The following is a 24683-nucleotide window of genomic DNA, read 5'->3' on the forward strand; positions in this document are numbered from 1 at the left end:
TGTTTGCTGCACTTCTCAAAACAATTTGGTTTAGATTTTAATGCACCAATTTAAGTTTAATTTCACTGCTAGTTACATCCCTGGAAGTCATAAAATACTACTGTACTGTAAGTTTGGAAAATGGCCGTCAATGAGATCCTTTCCAGACTGACCTGCCGAGCAAATTCATATTTGTTAATAGGTTAGTCTGGGTTCACCTCAGCAGCCTGATGTTGAAACACAAGTCCATGTGTCCTGTGGTTTGGTGACACTATCCATGTACACACATATTCAGGTCGGGGTGCTTAACCACTACTTCTTAGTAGTCTTAGAGGATATTCATAACCGCTCATTGAAAAACCTTACAGCAACGTCAAGGTACTATGGATGATTTCTGATATTACCTGGAGTTGAATATCTGGTTTTTAAGTTTTTTTTTTATTCATTTGAGATTGTGTTGAAACAGATTTAAACCTTAAAGTCATGTGTCAAGTCAAGTTGACTTCCTTATGGTTTACATTTTAAATTGGTTTCAATTTTAATTTATTTAAGTTTAAGTTATGTTGACTTGTTGATGAAATAAGGTTGTACATTTTAGTTTTGATTGGTTCAAACATTATACAATAAAAATATATTTATATACAACAGTGTCAATTCTTTAGATATGTGACGAATGCATTTCCAAATGACAAAGCATGATGATCACTGGACACTCATGGGTTAGGCATTGCTGTATGTGCTGCTCCAACTCAGAATCGGATCGAAAAATGAATACTTCAGAGGTATTTTATTTGCAAAATTACTTGAAGACATTCTCTCCACGATTCTCTTTCTAGACAAACTGAAGGACAACCGTCTGCTAATGTGCCTCTTTATTAAAATAAAAATAATAATAATAAAAAAAACTCCAAATCCTCAAAGGCCAGACACAAAAAGTTTTTTTTTTTTTTTTAAATCACACTTTTTTTTGTCGGAATAGACTTGCACAAGAAAAGCTGCTGTTCGGTGTAAAGAATAGGCTATCTAACAGTGCTCACGCATCCACAATGCCTGTGCAATTGTGAAGGTCTCTTTGATGACCAAAGAATCACTAGTTTCTCAATTCTTCATTTCATTCTAATATATGCTCTTGTGTATGCCTGTTGTATGCATACCTCCTCTCTAGACATTCATAAATATGTATACGCATAGGCACACACATTACTATGTATAGTTGTACATATATATTTATAGAATATAACTCATCTTTATAAATGTATATGTACACATATCAATATAAAAATGCAGATGTACAACTCCAGGTCTGTGGCCACTACGCATGGGTATATGGGTGTATATGTACACATGCATGCTGAACACGTATACATACACACACATCTACGAACACACGCATGGTGCATGCTCTTTCTGTCTTGCACGCACACGCACACGCGAAAACACACACACACACGTGCACTCACACACACACGCACACACACATCTAAAAAGATGCTTCCTAATAAAACAACACCAGGTTGTGATTTGGACACTTCGAATTTCCAATGTTTTAAAGCTGAGAATTGGAACAAAAAAGAAGGAATTCTTAAAGAGAGAAACAAAGGCAATGTCAATGCAACATCTGCTCATCACTGTAGGTAAGTGGTTAATTTTGCATATCGTATACAGGATTTTTTTCCTCATTTTTTTCTCATTTTTGTACTAAAGAACATCTCTTTTTTGTTATAAACCAGAAAAGACTAAATTTCTACAGAGAAGTTTTCCCACCAGCAGTTTTGACTGTGGACGGAGCTGACATCAAGCTGTACAGCACAGTCAGAAAAATAAAAACAAAAACAATAACGTTCTTACATCAGAGCTCATGTTACAAGGTACAGCCGCGATGAAGGCACAAAGATCTTCTACAAGTCAGTTTTCTTTCTCTTTCCACTCTCACAATCTCTCAATGAAGTTGTACAAAATAACATTACATTTTGCAGTCTGCGCAAAGTGAACCCACCTCACGCAATCCTTAGGATAGTAAAACATAAACCGAAAATATATTATATATTTATTTATATATTTATATAGGGCTATTGTTCCACTGGGAAAACCCTCCTCTCCCACGAGGGATCATCGGTGGATGAAAGAAAGTGAGTGACGCTGTCATTTAGTCCTGGTGCCATTGGCAGGACTTACAGCTGCATGGGACTACAAATCCCAGCAGCCCCCTGGAGCCACACACAAGCCACTCCCACTCCCCACGCAACCCTCCCTCATATCCAAACCCTCTAACTCTAAAATTTACAACCCCCGAATTGTCTCTACACAACTCCTGCCACTGTACTCTAGAAATCTCATTGAAAATAAAGCAAATCGCGACAGTCGTTAATAAATATCGTGGTGCTACATCGCGTTGTGTTGTGTGTGCACTTCATTCAATGGCAAACCCAGGTGGCATCAGTGTTTCTGGGCCGGTTCCGGGACACCCTCACTGTGATCTGGCCCGGCGCTGGGCCAAATCCACCGCTCCTAGCCGACCCGGCCCAGTCTCTGGGATGGAGACACCAGACACAAAGTGCATGAAAAAATCTCTCCCTACTGTCCGCTCACCCAGGTGACGAGCGGAGAAGCCCTCCAGAAAAAAAAACAAGGGAAAAAAAAGAGTGCAGGGTGCCAGAGGTCAAAGGTCGTGGGGTCACCCGCACCGAAAGTCCATCAGGTAAACCATCAGACAGCCATCTGCTCACTTAGAGTCAGCTGGTCCACATACAACCACAACAGAAGAAAAGAAAGAAACAAAAAAAACAAAGAAAACAAGTCTTCTTCTCAAAATGACAGGTAGCTAAAGGCGTATTAGTGGAATGACCTGAAAATCAAGGCATTTCATCAAAATGAACAACAGAGTGGACGTAAACATGAAGGCATTCTTGCTCTCTCTCTCTCTCTCTCACACACACACACACACTCACACACACACACACACATACACACAGACACACACACACACACACACACACACAAAATACATTCACTCAACATAAACTTAATTCCTGTCCCTCCACTAAAATAACAAAAACAAACAAAAAGCATGGGTCATAAATTAAAAGAAAGAAACAAATGAAAAAGAAACAAAAAATGGCAACATTGTCACTTGTCAGTAGCATAGTCCCCAGTACTGGGCTTGTGTGTTTGGGAGCAGAACGGAGCTCTAACTGGACGATCGTTGCTGACAGACAGCCAATCACAAGAGTTCGTACTGGCGCAAGTGCATTCTCTGGATGATGTCTCGACAGTCGTTGAAGACCCGGCGAATGTTCTCCGTGTCCACGGCACAGGTGAAGTGAGGGTAGCAGTAGTGTTTGCCATCTCCACTCGCAGTGCTGATCCTCTGTTGGGTCAATCAAACACACACACACACACAGAATGAGTTGATGTATGCAGCACATATCTATATCCATTTCTATATGTATTCATTCATGCAGTGTAAAACCCATGAAGAGATAGTGTATGAAGAAGAGCAGTGTGGCGTGGAGAGGGGATAATGGACACGCACCAAGAACTCATCCCGGATGAAGAACTTTGCTCTGGTGACTCTCGGGTCCTCTCCTGGGTCACCCGCAGCTGGTGGTCCAAGACACAGGGGAGGAAACACACACAGTGATTTACACATGAGGAAGGACACAACAGACAAACAACTGGGCAGGTGGGAAACATCTTAAAGGAAAATTCTGGTTTTTAGCACTTTAAGGCCCTTTTCTGGTTTGTTTTGGATGAACTAGAGTGGTGGACACTGAAATTTTGACGATTGGTCCTGTCTCGACTCTTCTGACTCGTTTTGAATTGCCTTTGACTTCTCAGGGTGGCTGGCAATGGGCATACTGTAGTAGGCTACTCAAACATGTCCTAAAACAACCCTTAACGTTCGTTTCCAAAACTGTGCAACTCACCGAGTGGTTAGTGGTGACCAGAAAAGGGCCTTAAAGTGCTAAAAGGGCCTTAAAGTGCTAAAAACCGGAATTTTCCTTTAAGACATGCTCAATTCAATTCAATTCAATTCAATTCAATTCAATTCAATTAATTTCATTTCATTTCCATTCGATTCATTTCATTGAACAAAAAGAAGTACTGTTATACAGCACCAAATGGCCAATGGCACTCTACAGAAAGCAACTGGAACAATTCTAAATCAATGTCACCTAAGCCAAGCCCCAAGGAGAGCTGTACTGGATTAAAACAAACATGCCTTGACTCTATGACCTCTGGCACACTGCTTGAAAATGTGTGAAAAGTTTTTTTTGTTCCTGTTACGATTATAGAGATGAAGCTATGCAAGGTGGTTTTGGGTTCACAAAAGAGATGGATCTTCATTTGTTTACGCAGACTACAAGGCCCTCAGCAGCATGAATACACTTGGCCAACTTGTTCCACCACTGCAGGCCCACGCCAACACCTCTAACCATGTGGTGACGCGACCACTGCCTGTTTTTGGGGAGTGAGCAAGTCAGCGGGGTGGGTTAGGAAAGGTGTTTGACGTAGGCAGCTATGGATGCAATAATAGCATATAACTTGTCTCGTATATACTACTTCTTACTATCTTAAATCAAACAACTCTACTTTGCTAGAAACCCAAGGCCTAGAGCTCTCCTATGGTCAGTTGTTAATTAGAATAGCTCACACTGAGCTAAAAAGTTGTCTGCACAACGACAGGATGTTGTCCAGGAGAAAACTGAATGCCTCGACACAACTGTCTGACCATAGATGACCTCACCAGGCTACGGACAGTTCTGCATACAGGAAACAAAAGAGACTATTCACATGCAGTGGTGGAAACTGCATGTGGTGAGATCGGACGGCAAGAGATGCTTATCTTGTAAGCGATTCTATCTCAACAGATGCGTATTTCTGGCTGCTGTTGATGTTCGTTCACGTGTGTATGTGTCTGTGTGTGTGTGTGTGTGTGGGGATTTCAGTATGGGCTGTACCATCAGTCGGAGGGGAGTAGCGAGTGTAGTCTGGGAAGTAGTCTTCAAGTTTGGATTTGCCCGCCAGGATCTTCTCTGCAAGCATGTCCTGCTTGTTCAGGAACAAGATGACAGAAATAGTTCGCAGAAATCTGACAGAGAAAGGGGGAGAGAGAGCGAAAGCAAACGTTTGACAACAATATCACACTGACCGTGCCATCTGATGAACATGGAATGGGCAAGAACAATCCTGCCCAAACTGCTAGTGTAGATTAAGTAATATGCAGGATATACTGCACTGCACCATTAGTTCACATTCTTGTGTTTACATTTACATTTTCATTTAACCTTTGTGCTCAGCACAGTGTGTTCAATATATTTTATATTTTAATGAATTCATTTGGGTTTTCAATTATTTATTTCCATTTTGTTTTAATTTAATTTTAACATTTTGTCACAAAACACTTTCCACAATGTAGGACTATTTGATTTCTGCACACATATCTGGAGCAGGTAGTTGGCGAGCTAGACTGGCGCATTTGGCTGGAATGAATGTGAGAGACTGCGGGAATGAAGGAGGAGGGAGTTAGAAACCTGTTATTCCAGATGCTCCGGAAGAGATCCAGAGATTCCCGGAGCCGGTTGGTGCTGTTGTCTTCCCTTATGACCATATTGTAGCTGCTGCTAGCAGCAACGAATATGATGGCTGTGACATCTGAGGAGGAGGAGGAAGAGGACAAGGGGAAGTTTTTACTTCTCTTCTATAGTGTTTTATTTTAAGGCAGATGCATTAAGCCTTAATAATTAAGGCATAGCACACACTTAAAAGCCAAATCTACACACATGCACACAAACATGTGCGCTGTCACACACACACACACACACACACACACACACACACACACACACACACACACACACACACACACACACACACACACACACACACACACACACACACACACACACACACACACACACACACACACACACACACACACACACACACACACACACACACACACACACACACACACACACACACAGTTCAGAGGGCATGACAGAGTATGCTGGGAATCATCCTGAGCCCAGATGCACAAAAGGAGTGGCACAGGAATACCCACTGGGTGGATTTGTTCATGCAGATAACAGCAGAAACTCAAAGCAGACTCATCAGATATGGCACGTATGTTTCAGACGAGGTCCAAAGGAGACAGATTTATTTCATCTTCAGGCAAAGCAAAGGAAGGGAACGTCATTCCAGCAATGACCGTGTCCATCTATCACTGTTAAGTGCACTATTACTTATGTGAGCTGAGGCTTACGAAGCTAAAGCATTCATAAGTGCTTACTATTGAAGAGGAGCATCAGAGAGGTCCATAGCTAGTACTAATTGAGTCGCGTCAAACCACATTCATGTTTACTCACATGACGGAGACATCCTCTGAGTAACTTATATCAGTCTGCGTTTAAGTGGCAAATGGACTAATCACCTTGCCCCACATTGTGCTTGAGGAGCACTTAATGGCCCACAAGAGAGAGCTGAGTAATATGTGTGTATAAATATTTAATGAGCCAAAACAACTCTCTACCGCAAAGAGTAGAGAACAAACAAACAAGGTTTAGCACTTGACTAGCGGTTTTCAACTGATGGTGATCCACAGTAAGCCGACTCTCGCCAGATGAATTTCGTTCCGCCTAGCTCCGCCTAGCTTCACTCACATCCATCTGGGATCGGTTCCGTTGAGAGTGATTTCGGCACCAGATTGTATGGTAGAGCCAATCAGGATGCAGGGCGGGAGTTTCATAGATGTGACGTAGAGTAGAAGTGACTGTGAGACTGTTCTCAGCGTCAAGGGTTGGCTTCGATGTGAGTGGTTGAAGTAGCACGTCAATAGATGACGGACAAGTGGCTTATCCAATCATATGCAAGGATTTTTTAATAAGGCCTAGCCTTCTGAAGCACCACTCCAATGGATCGATCCCAGATGGATGAGTGGAGCTAGGCGGAACGAAATTCATCTGGCGAGAGTCAGGTTAGATCCACAGACCATCATTCTGACAAAGAAAGCAACTTTAGGACCACCACTGAATAGAACAATTGTGATCATCACATTGGAGATACATCATAAATGCATGGTCAGGGACCACCAGGAATGCTTTCACAGACCACTGGTTGGTTAAAGACGCCAGTTACTTCTGTCTGCTTCCATATTCATGTGGGATTTGGGGAAGATAGTGAGGAAATCGATTCCTTGACATTGGTACTCACCGTTAAAGCATTGAATCCATTTTCTTCTCTCATCTCTCTGCCCACCAACATCAAACATGCTACAAAAGAGACAAAAGAAGAGAACCTCTATGTTAGTCCTCTAATTCATACAACAGCACTAAGTGTCAATAGCTCACATTCACTTCAATTTCACATCACTGATATGTTGTTGCATATCATGTTTTGGTTCTAGAAACTCTAGAAACAAGACTTTTTAAGACTTTTTAAGACTATTATGAATTTAATTTAAGACCTGATGTGATGTGTGAAAAAGTAGAGATAATTTGAGTCCCAGAATCACTTTCAAAGTAGTAGTTTTATTGGACCATGTTAATACCGGGATGCTTAAGAAAGAACTACAACACTCAGAACCCACTATAAATGCCGCCAAAGCATTTCTCAAAAAAATTAAAAAACAAAAATTTACGAAAATGAAGGGCAACTGAAGAAGTGGTACATGCCAATTTAAGACATAACTATATGTAATTTAAGACCTAGTAAGCATTACCTGGACGTATTTAAGACTTTATAAGGCTTATAATTGAGATGATTAAATATGAGACTTTTTACTGTCATGTTCATTATCAATACAGGGTTCCCATTGTAAGTAAAATATAAAATTCCATGACTTTTCCCTGACAAAAAAAAAACTGAAATTCCATGACCTAATGTATAAAGAATGGTACAATATACTGACCAAAGATGTCAGTGCAGTCGCAGAGCTTTCAAGAATCTTTAGATAGATAGATACTTTATTGATCCCTAGGGGAAATTCAAGTCCCTAGGGGAAATTTAAGGTTTTTTTTTTAAGCTTTTTTAGAGTGGGAAATGAATAAATGGCCATTGAATAAAGGTGGGAAGACATGCTCAATTTAATTCAATTCATTTCATTGAACAAAAAGAAGTACTGTTATACAGCACCAAATGGCCAATGGCACTCTACAGAAAGCAACTGGAACAATTCTAAATCAATGTCACCTAAGCCAAGCCCCAAGGAGAGCTGTACTGGATTAAAACAAACATGCCTTGACTCTATGACCTCTGGCACACTGCTTGAAAATGTGTGAAAAGTTTTTTTTGTTCCTGTTACGATTATAGAGATGAAGCTATGCAAGGTGGTTTTGGGTTCACAAAAGAGATGGATCTTCATTTGTTTACGCAGACTACAAGGCCCTCAGCAGCATGAATATACTTGGCCAACTTGTTCCACCACTGCAGGCCCACGCCAACACCTCTAACCATGTGGTGACGCGACCACTGCCTGTTTTTGGGGAGTGAGCAAGTCAGCGGGGTGGGTTAGGAAAGGTGTTTGACGTAGGCAGCTATGGATGCAATAATAGCATATAACTTGTCTCGTATATACTACTTCTTACTATCTTAAATCAAACAACTCTACTTTGCTAGAAACCCAAGGCCTAGAGCTCTCCTATGGTCAGTTGTTAATTAGAATAGCTCACACTGAACAAAGTTGGGCTAACCACAACTACTCAAACAAGCAGTAAAGCTAATAACCAGATATAGACCAATTCTGTGTGGAAATATACTGTATGTGTATTGTAACATGTGTAATGTATTTTGGCAAGTACATTTTAAACTGCTACAACACTTTAAAAATTCCCTGATATTCCATGACTTTGCCCCAAGAATGATCAAATTCCCTGACTTTCCATGTCTGGAATAGACTTCTAAAATTCCATGATATATCAGAAACTCCATGACCCGTCAATAGTTATCTGATTTCTATTCTATGGTGACACTATCACTATCTACTGAGACGTTGTGAGCATTTACAGTGACACAGCGCCCTCTTGTGGCAAAACCCCTGTTGCTGGGAGAACCTGATGTACTGCACAATTAGTGCACATGCTACCAGAGCAGTCTAACTGGCTTTGGACCTTCTGTGAAGTACTACCACTCACACAGTGATTAACATGAGCGCTGGAAATAATTCCCTTCCTTAATTTGCCTATTTAGTTGAACCTCCTCAATAAAGGTCTGTATGGAGTAGCAACACATGCGTAACCAATACGTCTGTATTAGACCTTCAGCAAATATGTGCTGCATCACACAAAGCAGAGCAGGGATGAATGAGGAAATGACGGAGGCCATCACAGGACACATTTGTATACAACTGCCTTCCTTAATAAGTAAGTGAGTCCATCTGGGTCTCTGCTAATTACGTCAATTCAGTTTTTTTTTTGCTGTTGTTCTTTGCCTTTGGAAGCTTACTCTTTTATGTATTACTATTTTTATTACCCTTTTTATTTATTACTATTTGTATTATTACTATTGCTTGTTTTTCTGTAAAGCACATTGTGTTCTGTGCTAAAAAAGTGCTATATAATTACATTGTATTATTATTATTATTATCATTATTATCATCACTTACTGAAAATTCACTTTGTCTACTTGAAATCGCGTTTCAAAAATCCCTGAAGTCAAAACTCTGCAGCGGAGCAAGTCCTGCACAGGAGAAATAGAAAGAGATACAACAGAGGTCAGGGCTAAGAGGGTGACACACACACACACACACACACACACACACACACACACACACACACACACACACACACACACACACACACACACACACACACACACACACTGTGTAGATACCATTTAAACCACAAAAAATAATAAATCAAACTAATTCAACTTTATTTATACAATATTGTTTTCATACAACTCAATGGGTTTCACATGGAGGGGACCAAGTAAAAAATATATGAGTAGGCTACATGAGGAAGCACTTTTAAACATACACTCTCCCACAGTATGTATAGTAAAATGTTTTAAATTACATATATATTGATGGAAATACATATATAGTCAGTATACTTTAACCAATATAGGCAGACTAAAAGAGAAGGAAGACAACGTCCATAGACTGGTATTGCTGTCTGGGACTGGCACCAACCTGATCTGTTGGAGTGTAGTCTGGCTGACTAACAGGATCAATTTTGTCCAGGAAGCTGCAGAAAGGAAGAGACAGACAGAAAGAAGAGAAGACAAATGATTACCACCATCGCTGACCACAAGTTAAGAGAGACATTACAGAGAGAGAGGATAGAAGGACTGTTTTAGGAGTCACAGACCCTATGCCGCCTACAGCTGATCTGGACACACACACACACACACAAAGCGACCTTTGAACTCCCTGAATGTATGTGCTCTGCCGTTGCCATGGTAGTGTCTGCCATCTTTAGAGCCTGCGGGCCTGCTGTGGTGTTGCCACGCTGGGGTGAACTGCACTGGCGGGACACTAGGATGCAACTTCCACAGGGAAAGTGTTACTTTTCACACATTCCCCATGCTGGTTGCCATAGTGGCGTGCTAACACACATGCACACACACACACACACACACATTTAGGTACTACACACCACTCTCAAACTTCCTGTCCTTCTCTCTTGCCCACACACAACCACACAAAGTTTTGTCGCTCACAACTTCAACAGAATATGATGGAGCATGGAGTGTGTGTGTGTGTGTGTGTGTGTGTGTGTGTGTGTGTGTGTGTGTGTGTGTGTGTGTGTGTGTGTAGGTAGTGTTTCAGACATCTGTATGATATGATCAATACCGCTACAGACTACAGCAGGTTTTTTCTTCACAACTTCAACAGAATATGATGGAGCATGGAGTGTGTGTGTGTGTGTGTGTGTGTGTGTGTGAGTGTAGGTAGTGTTTCAGACATCTGTATGATATGATCAATACCGCTACAGACTACAGCAGGTTTTTTCTTCACAACTTCAACAGAATATGATGGAGCATGGAGTGTGTGTGTGTGTGTGTGTGTGAGTGTAGGTAGTGTTTCAGACATCTGTATGATATGATCAATACCGCTGCAGACTACAGCAGGTTTTTTCTTCACACCATCATTTGTCATCAGACACCCAGTTTGAGCCGTGGATTTCCTCAAACACTCCTGTTGTCACATAACCAATGTATTCCTCCAACACACTCAGTGGCCTTCACAGGCATGTTTGACCTTTTACTGGTTTTATACTGAAAGTGTGGCAGAGGCATATTCAGCCTTTAAAGAGAGAGAGAGAGAATGAGAGAGTGAGAGAGAGAGAGTGTGAGAGTGAGAGAGTGTGTGTGTGTGTGTGTGTGTGTATGTTTACACTTGAAAGTGTATGTGCTATAGAGCTCAGTATCTCTATCTCACTAACAGTCTACAGATGTTGGGCATGTAGCCTACTGTAGAACTATCTACATCTACCATCTCCATCAACCTACAAATGGACAATTTGACCTCAACCACTAAACAAACACTACCACAAGAAAACTAGGAGACAAAGAACATTTATGGCCAAGAACCAGCAGATTGGAACAGAACCAGTAAGAACTAAGGGTGTGACGGTACACAAAAATCATAGTTCGGTGTGTACCTCCATTTTGAAGTCACGGTTGGATTCATTTTCGGTACGGTAAGCCTGTTGGTACTGCAAGCCTAACAGAGTGAAGACTGACAATATTGCTGATGCGCAACGGGAATAGTATTGTGAAAAGGTGTCAAATATTTTTTAACATTAATTGACTGAACTGACATATGGTCCACTACTTAATATGTTTGTGGGAACTCAAATGAGAACACATGCAAAAAGCCTACTGTTGATGTTACTGTTAAAGACTGCATTTGGAACATTCGGTACACATCTGTATTGAAGCTAACATTCTGTACCTAAACGGTTCGGTGCGCATACCTGTACCTTTACACCCCTAGTAAGAACCAGCCAGATGTTACTATGTGAGATATACAGGCCCCAAAACAGGCAGCAACATAGCCATGGAAGAAAACACATTGCACGGCTCCTTATTATATTTTCAGGTAATCCGATGACCCTGTGAAGAACTGTCACAATCATTGGATGATATTTATGGGTGGATGGCTTTTCCATGCAACACTGTAGCCATAAGGCCTGTGTTGTCTGTTACTGCACATGTTGTCTATAGCATTCGCCTCAACAGCGGATAACCTTGACCAGTCATTCCCTCTATTCGCCACCAGATGGTGCCCAAACACAAACCAGACAGGGCCTTACACACCTATTCCAGAGTAGAACTCCCAACTGGTCAGTGCTGCAATTACAACTAGGGTGTGGGATGTTAGGAGTGCTTCTCCCTGTAAGATTCAAAACTGAATATTCAACACACAGGTTAAGTTCAGAAGACATAGTGGAGTGTGTCACCAAAAGTGTTCCATCGCCACAGGTGTGACAGGTGTCGACAGATCACAGGTGTGACGGGCATGTTAACACAGTTGGTTACAAACCTCTGTCACCTGTGTCTGTATCTTATCTGGTGTGTTTGAAGTCATCCTGCTGGCCACGGGCGCAAGCAGCTATCGCTAAAGTTCACCTTTAAACTTCGCCTGAACCTTCCGGTAAACAAATAGGATCTAATTTCCTATAGCTCATCTCAGTAAATATTCAACACTTCAACCACCAATACTCTTTGAGCTCTCTCAGGGGTCAATATTAATGCCTAACCCCTTCAATGCATATATTATATAAATGAAAATACTCATGATTCTTTTCTTACCACTATACAGTGAGTGCACCTTAATTAAAAACATAGCTACCTGCTATGCTCAGATATATCCTTAAATTACAATTAACTCTAACAATGCCCAGAAATAGAGTGTAATTATATCCATTTACTTGCCTTGGTGGAATATTAATCTGACTGATTAATCTCAGGTGAAACTTGACTTGATGTTTACAAAATGTGTATACAAAATGATTTTCTACTACTAAACGAATGTTAAACTCCAATAATTTATTCTGCAAATATTCAATGGCAGAAATGGAAGCATATGATTTAAAAGGCAGCTTAACCATGAATTGCTGAATCCATATTACATTCCCCAGCCCACTCAGAGAGACCTTTGACATTTTTCACTTTGGGAAGGAAATGTCGTTCTGTGAACAAATGTTTACCAGTTATAGTCAATAAAACCATCACCATAAAACCATCACCTCAACACTAGTTGCCATGGAAATCAAAACACAACACTCACGTTAAAAGTAGAAAATCTGTTCTCTCAAAGAAAAGTTCTCAGCAAAGAGTTTTATGACCCCACCCCCTCGACCTTCATCTAATAACATGATGCTCTGACAGAAGTTCTGACATGTTCTATGTATTTTACTATGCTAAAATTAAGCAAGAGGCCCTTTGTGGCTATATGTTACAGTGATTTTAAATAGCTAAGGGGAGTTTTAGACAATGACCCTTAGCCCCTTAGCCATTCTCAAATCACTGGAACCTATAGCATCATGGGCCTTACTGCATTTCTGAAATGGTTAGTACATACACCTGGCAACGTTTCAAGTAAAGTAAATTCAAGTAAATACACATGCACAATAACGCAATCACTTATCAATATTAATTGCCATTCTTCCACTAAAAAACAAAAAAAGTTCTTCTGAAATACAAAAGAAACAAGAAACAAAAAGATGCAGCAGCTGATTCCTATTTGACGTAGTTACACAAATTGAATACGGACACAGGTGGAAGTTTGCAAAGTTGTTTTACGTTGGCTTAGACAATCAAAATCAAATATGGGAACTATCCATTTGAGAAACTGCTTTTTTTTCAGGACATGTTAATGAATGAGGGACTGTCTGTGAGAGTTCTCAGTTCTGTGGCCTGCCGGCAGCGATCACCTCTGCCCCGAGGACCCTGTGAGATCCACGTCTCTCCAATGGCTGACCTATTTGTCCAGCACAGGCCAATGGGCTTGACCTTTAATGAGGAACGACGCTGTTAATTGGCTGAGAAGCACCAATCGATACTTTCCAACTTCTGAACAGCTACTATCAATGCGGTGGCCTAGTTACTGAACACCATTTAAACCCTCCATGCCAACTCTAAGAGCAGGGGGCGCCTTCAGCGAAGAGGTGATTTTTTTAAAAACATGGCTGCTGATCTTGGAATGGTTTCTAATGCGCATTTGAAATATGCAGTCATGTGTTGACATTTTAGCATAACTTTTATTATGACTTCTGCCGGCCAGTTTAGAGGTAACCAGTGATTCACCGGAACATGACAACAAGTGCTCTACCACACACATACACACACACGGAAACATACACCCCTACACACGCACACAGATACGGACACACACACACACACACAGAGAAGTACATTCACAAAAATAACATATTTTCCCTTTTGTCACTTTAAGGTGTTCTTTTACAATATCATACAAATATTGAGATAAGATGCAGCTGTAAGGTCCGTGAAAACAACCTGGTGTTCAGAGAGTATTCCAGGAACATACTGGGCTTACTGGGATATTCTAGGAAGCTCATGGTTTAAACAGGCTCCTTCACAATGAATGATGGAATGCTGAGATGTTCAATAATTCACAAGTATGTGTGAGTGTCAGATCAACAACAAATGGATAACAGCAGAGAACAAACTAAAGGCTGCTTCAGTATCTAAAACACACACACACACACAATAAACTAATACAATGGGTTTGCTTGGGTTTTCCTTTAACTTCAATAATTCCCTTAAAAGTTAACGGTCCCTCACTTTGTGTGTGTGAGTATGTCTGCACGCATATGCGTGTGTGTGTGTGTGTGGCCAAGCTATTTTGTGTACACGTGTAAGAGGCATTCTTTTCCAATTTTGAAAATATCTCCAAAAACACAGAGACTGTGACCAGGGGCTACCAAACATGTCCAACAATGGTCAATATTCCAAGCAGCATCTGGCCACGAAACAATCCACTGCGACGGCCACATAAACATGTGATGCAACCAACACCAAGGATTTATTTCAATCACCTCAAAAAGCCTCCCCACTCTTTCCCTCTCTCCCTCCCTCTTTCTCTCACCTTCTTCCCCTCTTCTCTGTTTTATTCTGCCTTTCCCCCTGCAGACGGTGAGTTTATATCAGGGAAGACGAGGCCATTTTGCATCTTGACAGATACATTAAACAGATGAGGACCGGCACCCTCAAAACTCCTAACCCCCCCCCACCCCCCTCTCTCCTCCCCATCCAACCACCCAGCTGGAGGAGGAGGGGGGCAACAGGCCTTAAAATAGCCCCTGGGAATGAAGAGTCCTTAGCCTAGGCCAGACTACACAAGGCCGCCCAGGGTAAACACCCGCGCTAGCCCGTACCTGGACCGCCAGACGCCCATGAGCCTGGAGCCTCTGGCTAGAGAAGCCAGGCCCTTCTGGAAAACCCTCATGTTTACAAGCACACTTTGAGCAACCACTGCGCTAAGTTGATTTTTTTCCCCCTTTCCTTTCAGAGTAGGGGTAGGGAGTGGTGGGGTGGGACGGGGAGGGGGGATATTTTTGGCAGGAGCATCTTGTCCAACAGATAAACAAGCTAAAAATGGACCCCTTCCTTCAAGTACAGTTGGCTATTTACGGACGTGACTTCGGTCATCGTTGAGTGTCACACGTGCGAGGTTAGGATCAATTTCTAAGATGCAACCATTTTGACTGCTTGATGTCTTTCAAACCTACTCGAATCTCTTTCACAAACACTTATCCAAAGTGACTTCCAATTCAATAAGGCACACACACACACACACACACACACATACACCAACATCATGGTACGTGTTCTCAGTGGCGAGCAAATACCTAGTTGAAGAGGAAAAGATTAGCTATTTCTCAGTTTCGTATGCTCTTCTAACAGCCCAGAGGTCGTGAGGTGCCAGGATATAACGGTAGCATGGCGATAAACAAAACCACAAAACAAAATGATAAACTAAAAAAGCAGCAAATAAGACAAGGCCTCGCATCGCATGCACTCATGTTATTGCACGGGCAGGTGGTCAGCTGTGGGATGGGGCGGGAGCTGTGTTTAGGTCCACACTATGCTCGCGGTGACCACACCAGGCTAGACACACAAACCATCCTGTAGCTCCTCGTGTGATCCACCACCACTTCTACTCAGTGAAACTGGGGGCGTATTCCTAGTATGTGGTTTAACGACAAATCTGGGTACATTTAGTCAAAAGTCTTAACGACAAATCTGGGTACGTTTAGTCAAAAGTAAAGTGACAAACACCCTTCAGGCCCCACTTACACTACCCTCTCTGAACTATCTTAGCCAGATTTGTCGCTAAGCCACATACTGGCTAACACTCCCACAGGCAGGATTAATGTGTAAGGCTGAGAGCAGTGAAAGTGTCAAACCTTCCCAAATGCCATGAACAGGAACAGGAAGTCTCAGACCATTACTGGCCCTAGCTAGTGCCCTGACCTCTGACCTTCCACAAACCTCCAGCATGATACTCTGTTGCAGAACAGTGTGAGGGTGTGTGTGTTGGAGGGGGGGGGGGGGTATGGGTAATTAATGCTAAGATGCTATCATGTCATACAAACACTCACTCTTTCTTTGTTACAGGATGGCACTTACCCAAGAAGTGTGTGTGTGTGTGTGTGCATGCACGTGTGTGTGGTGTGTGTGTGTGTGTGTAGGATATCCTTTTCCCCAACAGAAAAAAAACACTGAGAGAAAGGTGTGAGGGAGACAGAGAGAGTGAGCAAGAGAATGAAAGACATAACAAGAATGACAGACAGTGTGAGAGCAAGATAAAAAGAGAGGAGAGAGAGAGAGAGAGAGAAGAAGAGAAGAAAAAAGAAGAGAAGAGAAGAGAAGAGAGAGAGAGAGAGAGTTTAGTGGCCTAGTGTCTGCTTCGGGCTGCAGCTGTGTCCCCATGGTAACCCCATCTGAATTGTTGATAGGGCTCCTCCTCTTCCTCTCTTCTACAGAGAGAACCACCTCCCCTCCCACACACCAACACAACACACACACTGAAACATCCGGTCAGTGACCGATACACACACATACAATGACATCTGACATACTGGGACATCAGCTTTGTGTGTGTGTGTGTGTGTGTGTTTGTGTGTGTGTGTGTATTTGTAGGCACACCCTGGTTGGCCAGACACAATGTACTGAGTTTATATGATTTCACAGGTCTTTCACCAAGAGCACATTATGAGGACACTACTGCAATAAAGAGTAGGGCAGAACGAACGAGAGAGAGAGAGAGTGCACGAGAGAGAAAGAGGGAGGTGGATGACAAGATAAGAGATAAGAACACAAGGTGCCACCTGTGTGTCATTTTAACTCTTCGTTTCCTGGTCAGAGCAGACCAATCAGGAGGCTGGGTCTTAGAGGTCTCAGGTCCCCTGAACACTTGGTCTCCCATCACCTCACGTCACTCTACCCTTCAGATAGATAATGACAGAGCATAGGCTCGCAGTTATTGTGGTGGAACACACACACATGCAGGCAACACACACACACACACACACACACACAAACACACAAACACAAACACAAACACACACAGCCTGATCTCCTTGCTCTACAGGCCACTTTGTGTTACATAACTTTTATGCCCACACTAAAACATGTACCGGTACTGTACATATCTGTTTATGTGTCTGTGTGTTTGTGAGGGGCACAGGCCATTTTAGCACAGATCCAAGTGTGATATACAATATTTCAGCCTGCTGGTGTGATCTTGTGTGTGTTAGTGTGTGTGTGTGTGTGTGTGTGTTTGTGTGCATGCATGCACACTGCACAGCGGTGCACAGAAAATTGCTCACCAAGGCTATATGTCTATATTCTGACATGCTGCATGTGTTGTTGTGTAGCAAGTATGTGTGAGTGTGTATATGCATATGCATGCGAGATACAGAAAGTTATGTAGAGAGAGGAGAAGGAGAGAGAGAGGAAGAGAGCGAGAGTGCAGAAGAGCGCGAGAGGAAGAGAGAGAGAGAGAGAGAGAGAGAGAGAGAGAGAGAGAGAGAGAGAATGTGCAGCACACAGCACAAAAGCAAAAAAAAAAAAAAAAACCCTCATCAGGTTGGTTGGTTTGAAAATGCTACACTCTTTCTTCTTTCTTTCTCTCTCCATCTCTCTCTCTATCTCCCCCTCCCCCCCCTCTCTGACCTTCCTTTGTGTGGTGCCCATTGCTGGGGTACTCCCTTTGATTGGGCCCTCACCACGTGACCAGCCGGCGGTTTGTGCTCTGCAGCGAGAGGCTAAAAATAGCAGCAGCCTGCCCTAGCTCCACAGCTAGTTTACATAAGCCCAGAGGAAGGGAAGAGAGACAGAGAGAGAGAGAGAGATAGAGAGAGTGAGAGACACACAGAGAGTGTGTGTGTGTGTGAGAGAGAGTGGAAAGGAGAAATACAGAGAAGCACAGAGGGGGAGAGAAAGAGAGAGAGAGACACTGAGAGAGAATGACAAGGGGGGGAGGGAAGGAGGGAGGGGGAGAGAGAGAGAGAGAGATAGATAGAGAGAGAGACAGAGAGAGAGAGAGGGAAAGAGAGAGACTGATAGGCCAGCTTAAAGCTCAACCTGCAGACCTCCTCCAGCTGTTAGCACGGCTGCATCCTCCGCATTGAACCACACACACAGACACACACACACACACACTCTCACATACATACACACACGCAGAGGTGTGGGAGTTAGTTTGGACAGTGTGGGGCCACTAGGAGGCTCCTGGACCTGGTCCTTTTAAAACCGCTGCACTTGCCTAAGCATTAGATAACTCCTGGGCTCACCACTCCAGTAACTCCAGCCTGGTCGCCCCCATTCATTCAGCTGCTCAGACACTCTCAGCCTACCCTGACAAACATCAAACACGCGTCTCTCACTCAACCCCCCCCCCCACACACACACACACACACACATTACCTCAACAGAACTGTACAACAATTTGTACACACCACTGATTTGTACGCAGCATAGTTGAATGAAAATGGAAAATCTTTTGGAAAGATGGAAAGATGGAAAGACTTTTATTTTGCCATCCTTTCTGTTGAATCCCTGCATGCATGTTTACATGCATAAATAAAATGAATATTAAATAAAATATAAAAAATAAATATTATAAAATAAAATGCTTAATGCATAAAATACATGCGCACACACACACAAACACACACACACAGTGTTGTGTTGCACAGACTCCTGCTCCACTGCTGACTTGTTGTGCTGCATTTACCTGCCATGAGCCCGTTTGTGGGTCACGCCGATGGCTAGACGGTAAAAATAGAGCCGGGGATGTTTACCACTTGTCGTTTTTTCCCCTTTCCTTTTCTCTTGTTTTTTTGCACTTTGCTACTGAACGAGTGAGCCAGAGAGAAAGCATGTGTATCTTGCTAATTCTATTAGCCCCCCCAACACCACCCCCGTCAATGGAGGTCTTGTCTGAGGTATTCTTGGACTACTGTACACAGGCTGGAAGGGAGGCTCGCAATTCCGGCCTGTCATGGACACTCACATGCTTAGTCAAAATCCATGGCAGTCTCAGCTCCACCCCACATACGACCGACCGACCTACCAACTGACCGAGACAGACAGACAGACAGACACACAGTCTACACAACGACTACACAGGTAGATACACTTTCACAAATCCCACAATGCCCAGCATTTGGCAAAACACCTCATGAAAACATGACACTGCACCAATGACTCATTAAACCCTGACCAGCAATTTGAGAATGTCCACCGCACTACAATTCCCAGAATGGCTTTCAAAAGGAAAAAAAAAGAAAACAGGCTGAAATCTGAGTTCTTAAGGAAGGTCGGGGGCAGGGCTTGCCGCCGAGGGAAAATCTGCATGTAAACATTAATGTCGTTTACTCGCTGCGGTCGTTTATAGGCCGTCTTGCGGTGACACTACTCCCGAGTGCAACACACACCCATAATGCCGGCTTAACCAGCTCTCGGCGACCAGAGGAGGCGGTGGAGGTCAACAGGCAGCGGTTGGTGCTCCATACTCTCAGCTCTATCTTCCCATGACTAATTAAACAGCACGGTGAACACTGGCACCACTGTTAAAATGAATGGAAGCCTGCCTAGTCTTGGGTAACATATAAGGCAACAACGACATGACCCACTTCCAAGCATGGACGCGACTTGCAAGGTGACAATGAAAAGTAAGAAGTTATAAAAGTTAAAAACAAAAGTTTGAGTAGATGAGTCTGTCCAAGTGATTTGACTGTCCACTTGTTAATACACTTCAATGCTTTATTTATTTGGTTTTGTCTCTAAACGCTCATCTGTATGATGTTAGAATGTCCGACTTGTTTTTCTGTGCTATTGGTATTGACTTACAGGGCGCAGCAGCAGTAGCCTAAATGGCAGGGCAGGCTCTCTGCTGCAGTGGAGCCCACAACAGCTTGTCCATGTCAACTTGAGAGGTCAGCTGGAGAGCTGCAGAGTAGCAGCCGGTCAACACACACTGTCTGGTCAAACATGGTGTGGAGTTTATGCTCAAGTGGCAAAAAAGGAGCATCCCTATGTGTTTCAATTTGTTTGTTTGTTTGTGTGTGTGTGCCCGCTTGTGTGCGCTTGTGTGTGTGTGTGTGTGTGTGCTTGTGTGTGTGTGTGTGTGTGTATTTAGATAAAGACCCAAAGAGTGGTGTGACTGAGGTCTCTGAACAGAGTGGTCTTTGTGGGTGCTTATCACACCATACCATCAGCCGTTCCTTCTCTTTTCTGCTAAAGAGGAAACCAGGAAGTGTGTTCACGAGCGCACATAAATGCTAAGCTGTTAGCCTAGCAGTCACACCAAAGGATCAACATGAACACCCTCCTTCCTAACAGAGCAATTTCTTATGTGTGCACACTTAACAGTCTTAACAGCCAAGCTATAATACTTTAAGTGAAAGTTTACTTAAAGTGTGTCTAAAGCACTGCAGTGACAGATTAGGGTGTGTCTCATATCATTGAGCACACAAAATCTGAGTGTCATATGGAGTATGGACACTGTTTGGCCACACAATTTATGATTTCATAGCTGGAACAGTCTTTCTGATTAATAAATGTTTTAAATGAAATGCTATTGCAAATACGACTAACCCATGACAGTCCGCTGTTAATGGCTTCAAAGGGCTGGAGACAGACACATCTCAATTGTAACTGAACCTATCTGAGAGTGACAGATGAAAGTCCTTTAAACTATGTTAGGATTGTCCATGTCCATATCAAGAGAGGTGTCCTGACTGTTGGGACCACCATCTTGAGATGTCTCTTGCTAGCTAAATTAGCAATTTAGCAATCCCACAGACAATCATATTTCCTTTACAGCAGCAGTTTCCACGCTGGCTGTCTGGATATTGAGAGAGGGGAGCAGCTGGAAGCTACTTGGCAGTAACGTTGCAGATAGCCTATGGCCGCTCGGAAGCCACGTGAGCTTGAACATACCCAGGAGTCATCTCTTCAACGCATCAGCTCCATATGTCCCTCCGCCCCCAGTGACCCACAACACACTGTTCAGGAGACACATTCCAATGGCCCAGAATGGATGGCTAAATATAGCCCTCAATCAATTCAGACATGGGCGCATAACTTAGCTGAGCTTAGAAAATTAAGGACTGTAAAAAGATTGAAGGAATATGTGTGTGTGTGTGTGTGTGTGGGGGGGGGGGGGGGGGGCACAAAAACAAGAATCAGTAATTCCAAAGAACGGAAGTAAACTGAGGTGAAACACAGACGACGAGATAACATCGCTTTGGAAGAGAGATGGCAACTTGGAGCACACATGTTCAGTGCTTCAGTATCGACTAGTAATGGGACAGTGAAATGTCGATACACACATCCTCTGTGATACAGCTATTTGGAATGATCTGGAATGAGTTTGCGCCCACTGTCCACTTCTGGTTGGGAGACAGAGCCAAATGAGCATTATGTCAACAGATAACGGAAAGGCTGCCGACAACTAGGCAGAGTTTAAGTTTAAGATTGTGTGTTGTTGACACTGTGCTGCGTGTGTGTGTGTGTGTGTGTGTGTGTGTGTGCATTATGCCAGCTTTTCATAAAAAAGTCATGCTATCATTCCGTGTTTCACAACACCATCTACTATTACCCGATTGTCTTAGAACACAACCACATAAGACACTGCAAAGAAAACAAATATGTACAATGACTAGCAGAAATAGCCATCTTATATAGACAAAGTTCTGATAACAGGGACCAATTCTTTGTAGTAGTACTCAGATAGGATAGAAGCAAGAAACAAGAAAGTTCATCTGGTCAGCACAAAATGAGACAGAACATAGTGCGAACAACCATTATCTACGGTAGATAGATAAAGCCCACATAAACAACAGGCATGTGTGCCATGTACTATATGTTATTAAACAAGATGTACCGCAGAGCGGTACAAAATATGACCGCCGCCCAGTCCAGCACATTTTTTCCACAAAAATAAATCACGCTGAAAGGCCTATATGATTCTGTCTCACTAAATTGCATTATCCACACTCAATTCTCACTGGTATCTGCTAGACAACAAGTACCAAAACATGATTAGCTCATAGATTTCACATGTAAAATTCATTTTATACAACCCCACCCCCATCTTGCCTGTTCATAATTCTGAGAAATTCTTGAATTGTGTGCATGTGTGCGTGCACACGTTTATGTTTATGTGTGTGGGTGTGTGTGTGTGTGTGTGTGTGTGTGTGCGTGCTTGTGTGTTTGTCTGCGTATGTGTGTTTGTGCATGTGCATGCATGCGTACATATGTCTACTGTGTGAGTATGTGTCATACGTATGATTACTGTGAATGTATGTGTGTGCGTGTGTATCTGTTTATGCACATGTGTGCACATGGAATGGGTTAACATGACCCCTGGAGGCAAACATACAGAAAAAATTGGTCTTCCTAGGCCCTACGGTTCTCAAGATATTCACAGAAAACTGTGTCTGCCCTACCCTCCTTTCGGGGGGTCCAGTCCAGCGGGGGGGCTACAGATCAAAACGAAAAACGATGGTTCCATGCTATTTATGTGGGGTTACATGCCCACCAAGTTTCGTGTACCCCGGTCTTTCAGTGTCCCAGGAATCCTTGTTGGTGTACGGTCACTAAATGTACACATAAATAATTTTATTGTAAGGCCCCCCATGAACGAAAGTTCACAAAACTTGGCATGCATTCGGAAGGGGTCATAATAATCCTACACTTTCAATTTCGTGCAGTTTTGACCATGTCAGCCAGAGATATTGTGATGAAAACACCGAATTTTTTGCTTTTTAATTTTTAACTAGGTGGCGCTATACATGAAATAAGTGGTAATGGGATGGGTTGACAAGACCAACATACGAAAAAAAGGTGGACCTCCTAGGCCCTACGGTTCTTGAGATATTCACAGAAAACTGTCTCCGGCCACCTACAGGCCAGTTGGTGTATAGTAACATAAATTAATTTATTGTGTGGCCCCCCATGAACGGAATTCCACGAAACTTGGTGTGCATTCAGAGGGTGTCATAATGATCCTACACTTTCAATTTCGTGCAGTTTTGACTATGTTAGGTCACAGATACCTGCGATTACAACACCTAATTTTTACTTTTTTGTGTTTAACTAGGTGGCGCTATACATGAAATGAGTGGTTATGGAATGGGTTGACATGGCCCCTTGAGATCAACATACGAAAAAAAAGGTCCTCCTAAACCCTACGGTTCTCGAGATATTCACAGAAAACTGTCCTTTCGGGGGGTCCAGTCCAGCGGGGGGGCTACAGATCAAAACGAAAAACGATGGTTCCATGCTATCCATGTGGGGTTACATGCCCACCAAGTTTCGTGTACCCCGGTCTTTCAGTGTAATAATAATAATATATGTATAACTAGCTAGTCTAGAGAAAAGGCTCCTCCTGTTTCAACACCATAGTCACCACACCCACCCCAGTAAACTCTTGGGTTTGGGAATGGGACTGTTTGGAGACGCCGCTACCAGCGTCTACAGTATCAACCGCTACAGTCAGCAGCAGAAGACCATCTCACTACTGGACACAATATATATACACAATGCACACACACACACACACACACACATATATATACACACACAATAAACCCTTGATAAAGGTGAATACTGCTTTAAAGTCGACAGCAAAAGACCTCTAGATGATTCCTACAATTAACCATACTGAGGGTTTAAATAGAGCGACCACAAGTTCTATTTAAGATCTAGCTTTCTATAGATAACTCTAATGTGATGTTTAAAAAGTTACTTGTGTCCTGTCCACTCAAACACACAGTCAAACACACACACACACACACTCACATCATCAGCAGCAGATGGCAGGGCATGAGGCTGGGCTACTGGTGAGTGTGCAATGGCTCTGTAAATGGAAACGAGATAGCCTCACACACATGTACATGGCGGCCTGACGGCACAGTGCGTCATGGCATTAAGCGATATGGCGCGCGACACCACACATCGCTCATACACTCGGGGTGGGGGGGTGGGAGGGGGTTGTAGGGGCAAGGAGAGCCGCCAATGCAAACACACTCACAGAGGAGCGCGTGACAGCGGCCAACGGAGTGCCGAGATTGGACGAGACACACCTCAGCTGTTTCAGCCATAAGCGGTCACTTCCTATGAGGAAATGAGGTAAGGAGAGAGAGAGAGAGAGAGAGAGAGAGAGAGAGAGAGAGAGAGAGAGAGAGAGAGGTAAAAAAGAAAGAAATGGGAAAGAG

General features: G+C 43.0%; 1 protein-coding gene across 2 annotated transcripts in view; it reads right to left on the reverse strand.

The window, feature by feature from the left end:
* Window positions 1–751: 751 nt before the first annotated feature.
* Window positions 752–24683, reverse strand: part of gnal (guanine nucleotide binding protein (G protein), alpha activating activity polypeptide, olfactory type) — a 46154-nt gene continuing 22222 nt past the window's right edge. For both annotated transcript variants that reach the window (XM_076291030.1, XM_076291031.1), the window contains exons 6-12: window positions 10109–10163; window positions 9581–9654; window positions 7192–7250; window positions 5514–5634; window positions 4941–5071; window positions 3512–3579; window positions 752–3346 (exon numbers count right to left, since the gene is read on the reverse strand). In XM_076291030.1, the coding sequence (XP_076147145.1) occupies window positions 3200–3346; window positions 3512–3579; window positions 4941–5071; window positions 5514–5634; window positions 7192–7250; window positions 9581–9654; window positions 10109–10163 (655 nt within the window). In that variant the 3' untranslated portion in view covers window positions 752–3199. The remainder of the gene's footprint in view (window positions 3347–3511; window positions 3580–4940; window positions 5072–5513; window positions 5635–7191; window positions 7251–9580; window positions 9655–10108; window positions 10164–24683) is intronic.

This window comes from Alosa pseudoharengus, unplaced genomic scaffold, assembly GCF_046254945.1.
Source record: "Alosa pseudoharengus isolate Yale_2024_CS ecotype anadromous, Long Island Sound unplaced genomic scaffold, YU_APseudo_1.1 YU_APseudo_1.1_scf_18, whole genome shotgun sequence".
NCBI classification, from domain to species: Eukaryota; Metazoa; Chordata; class Actinopteri; order Clupeiformes; family Clupeidae; genus Alosa; species Alosa pseudoharengus.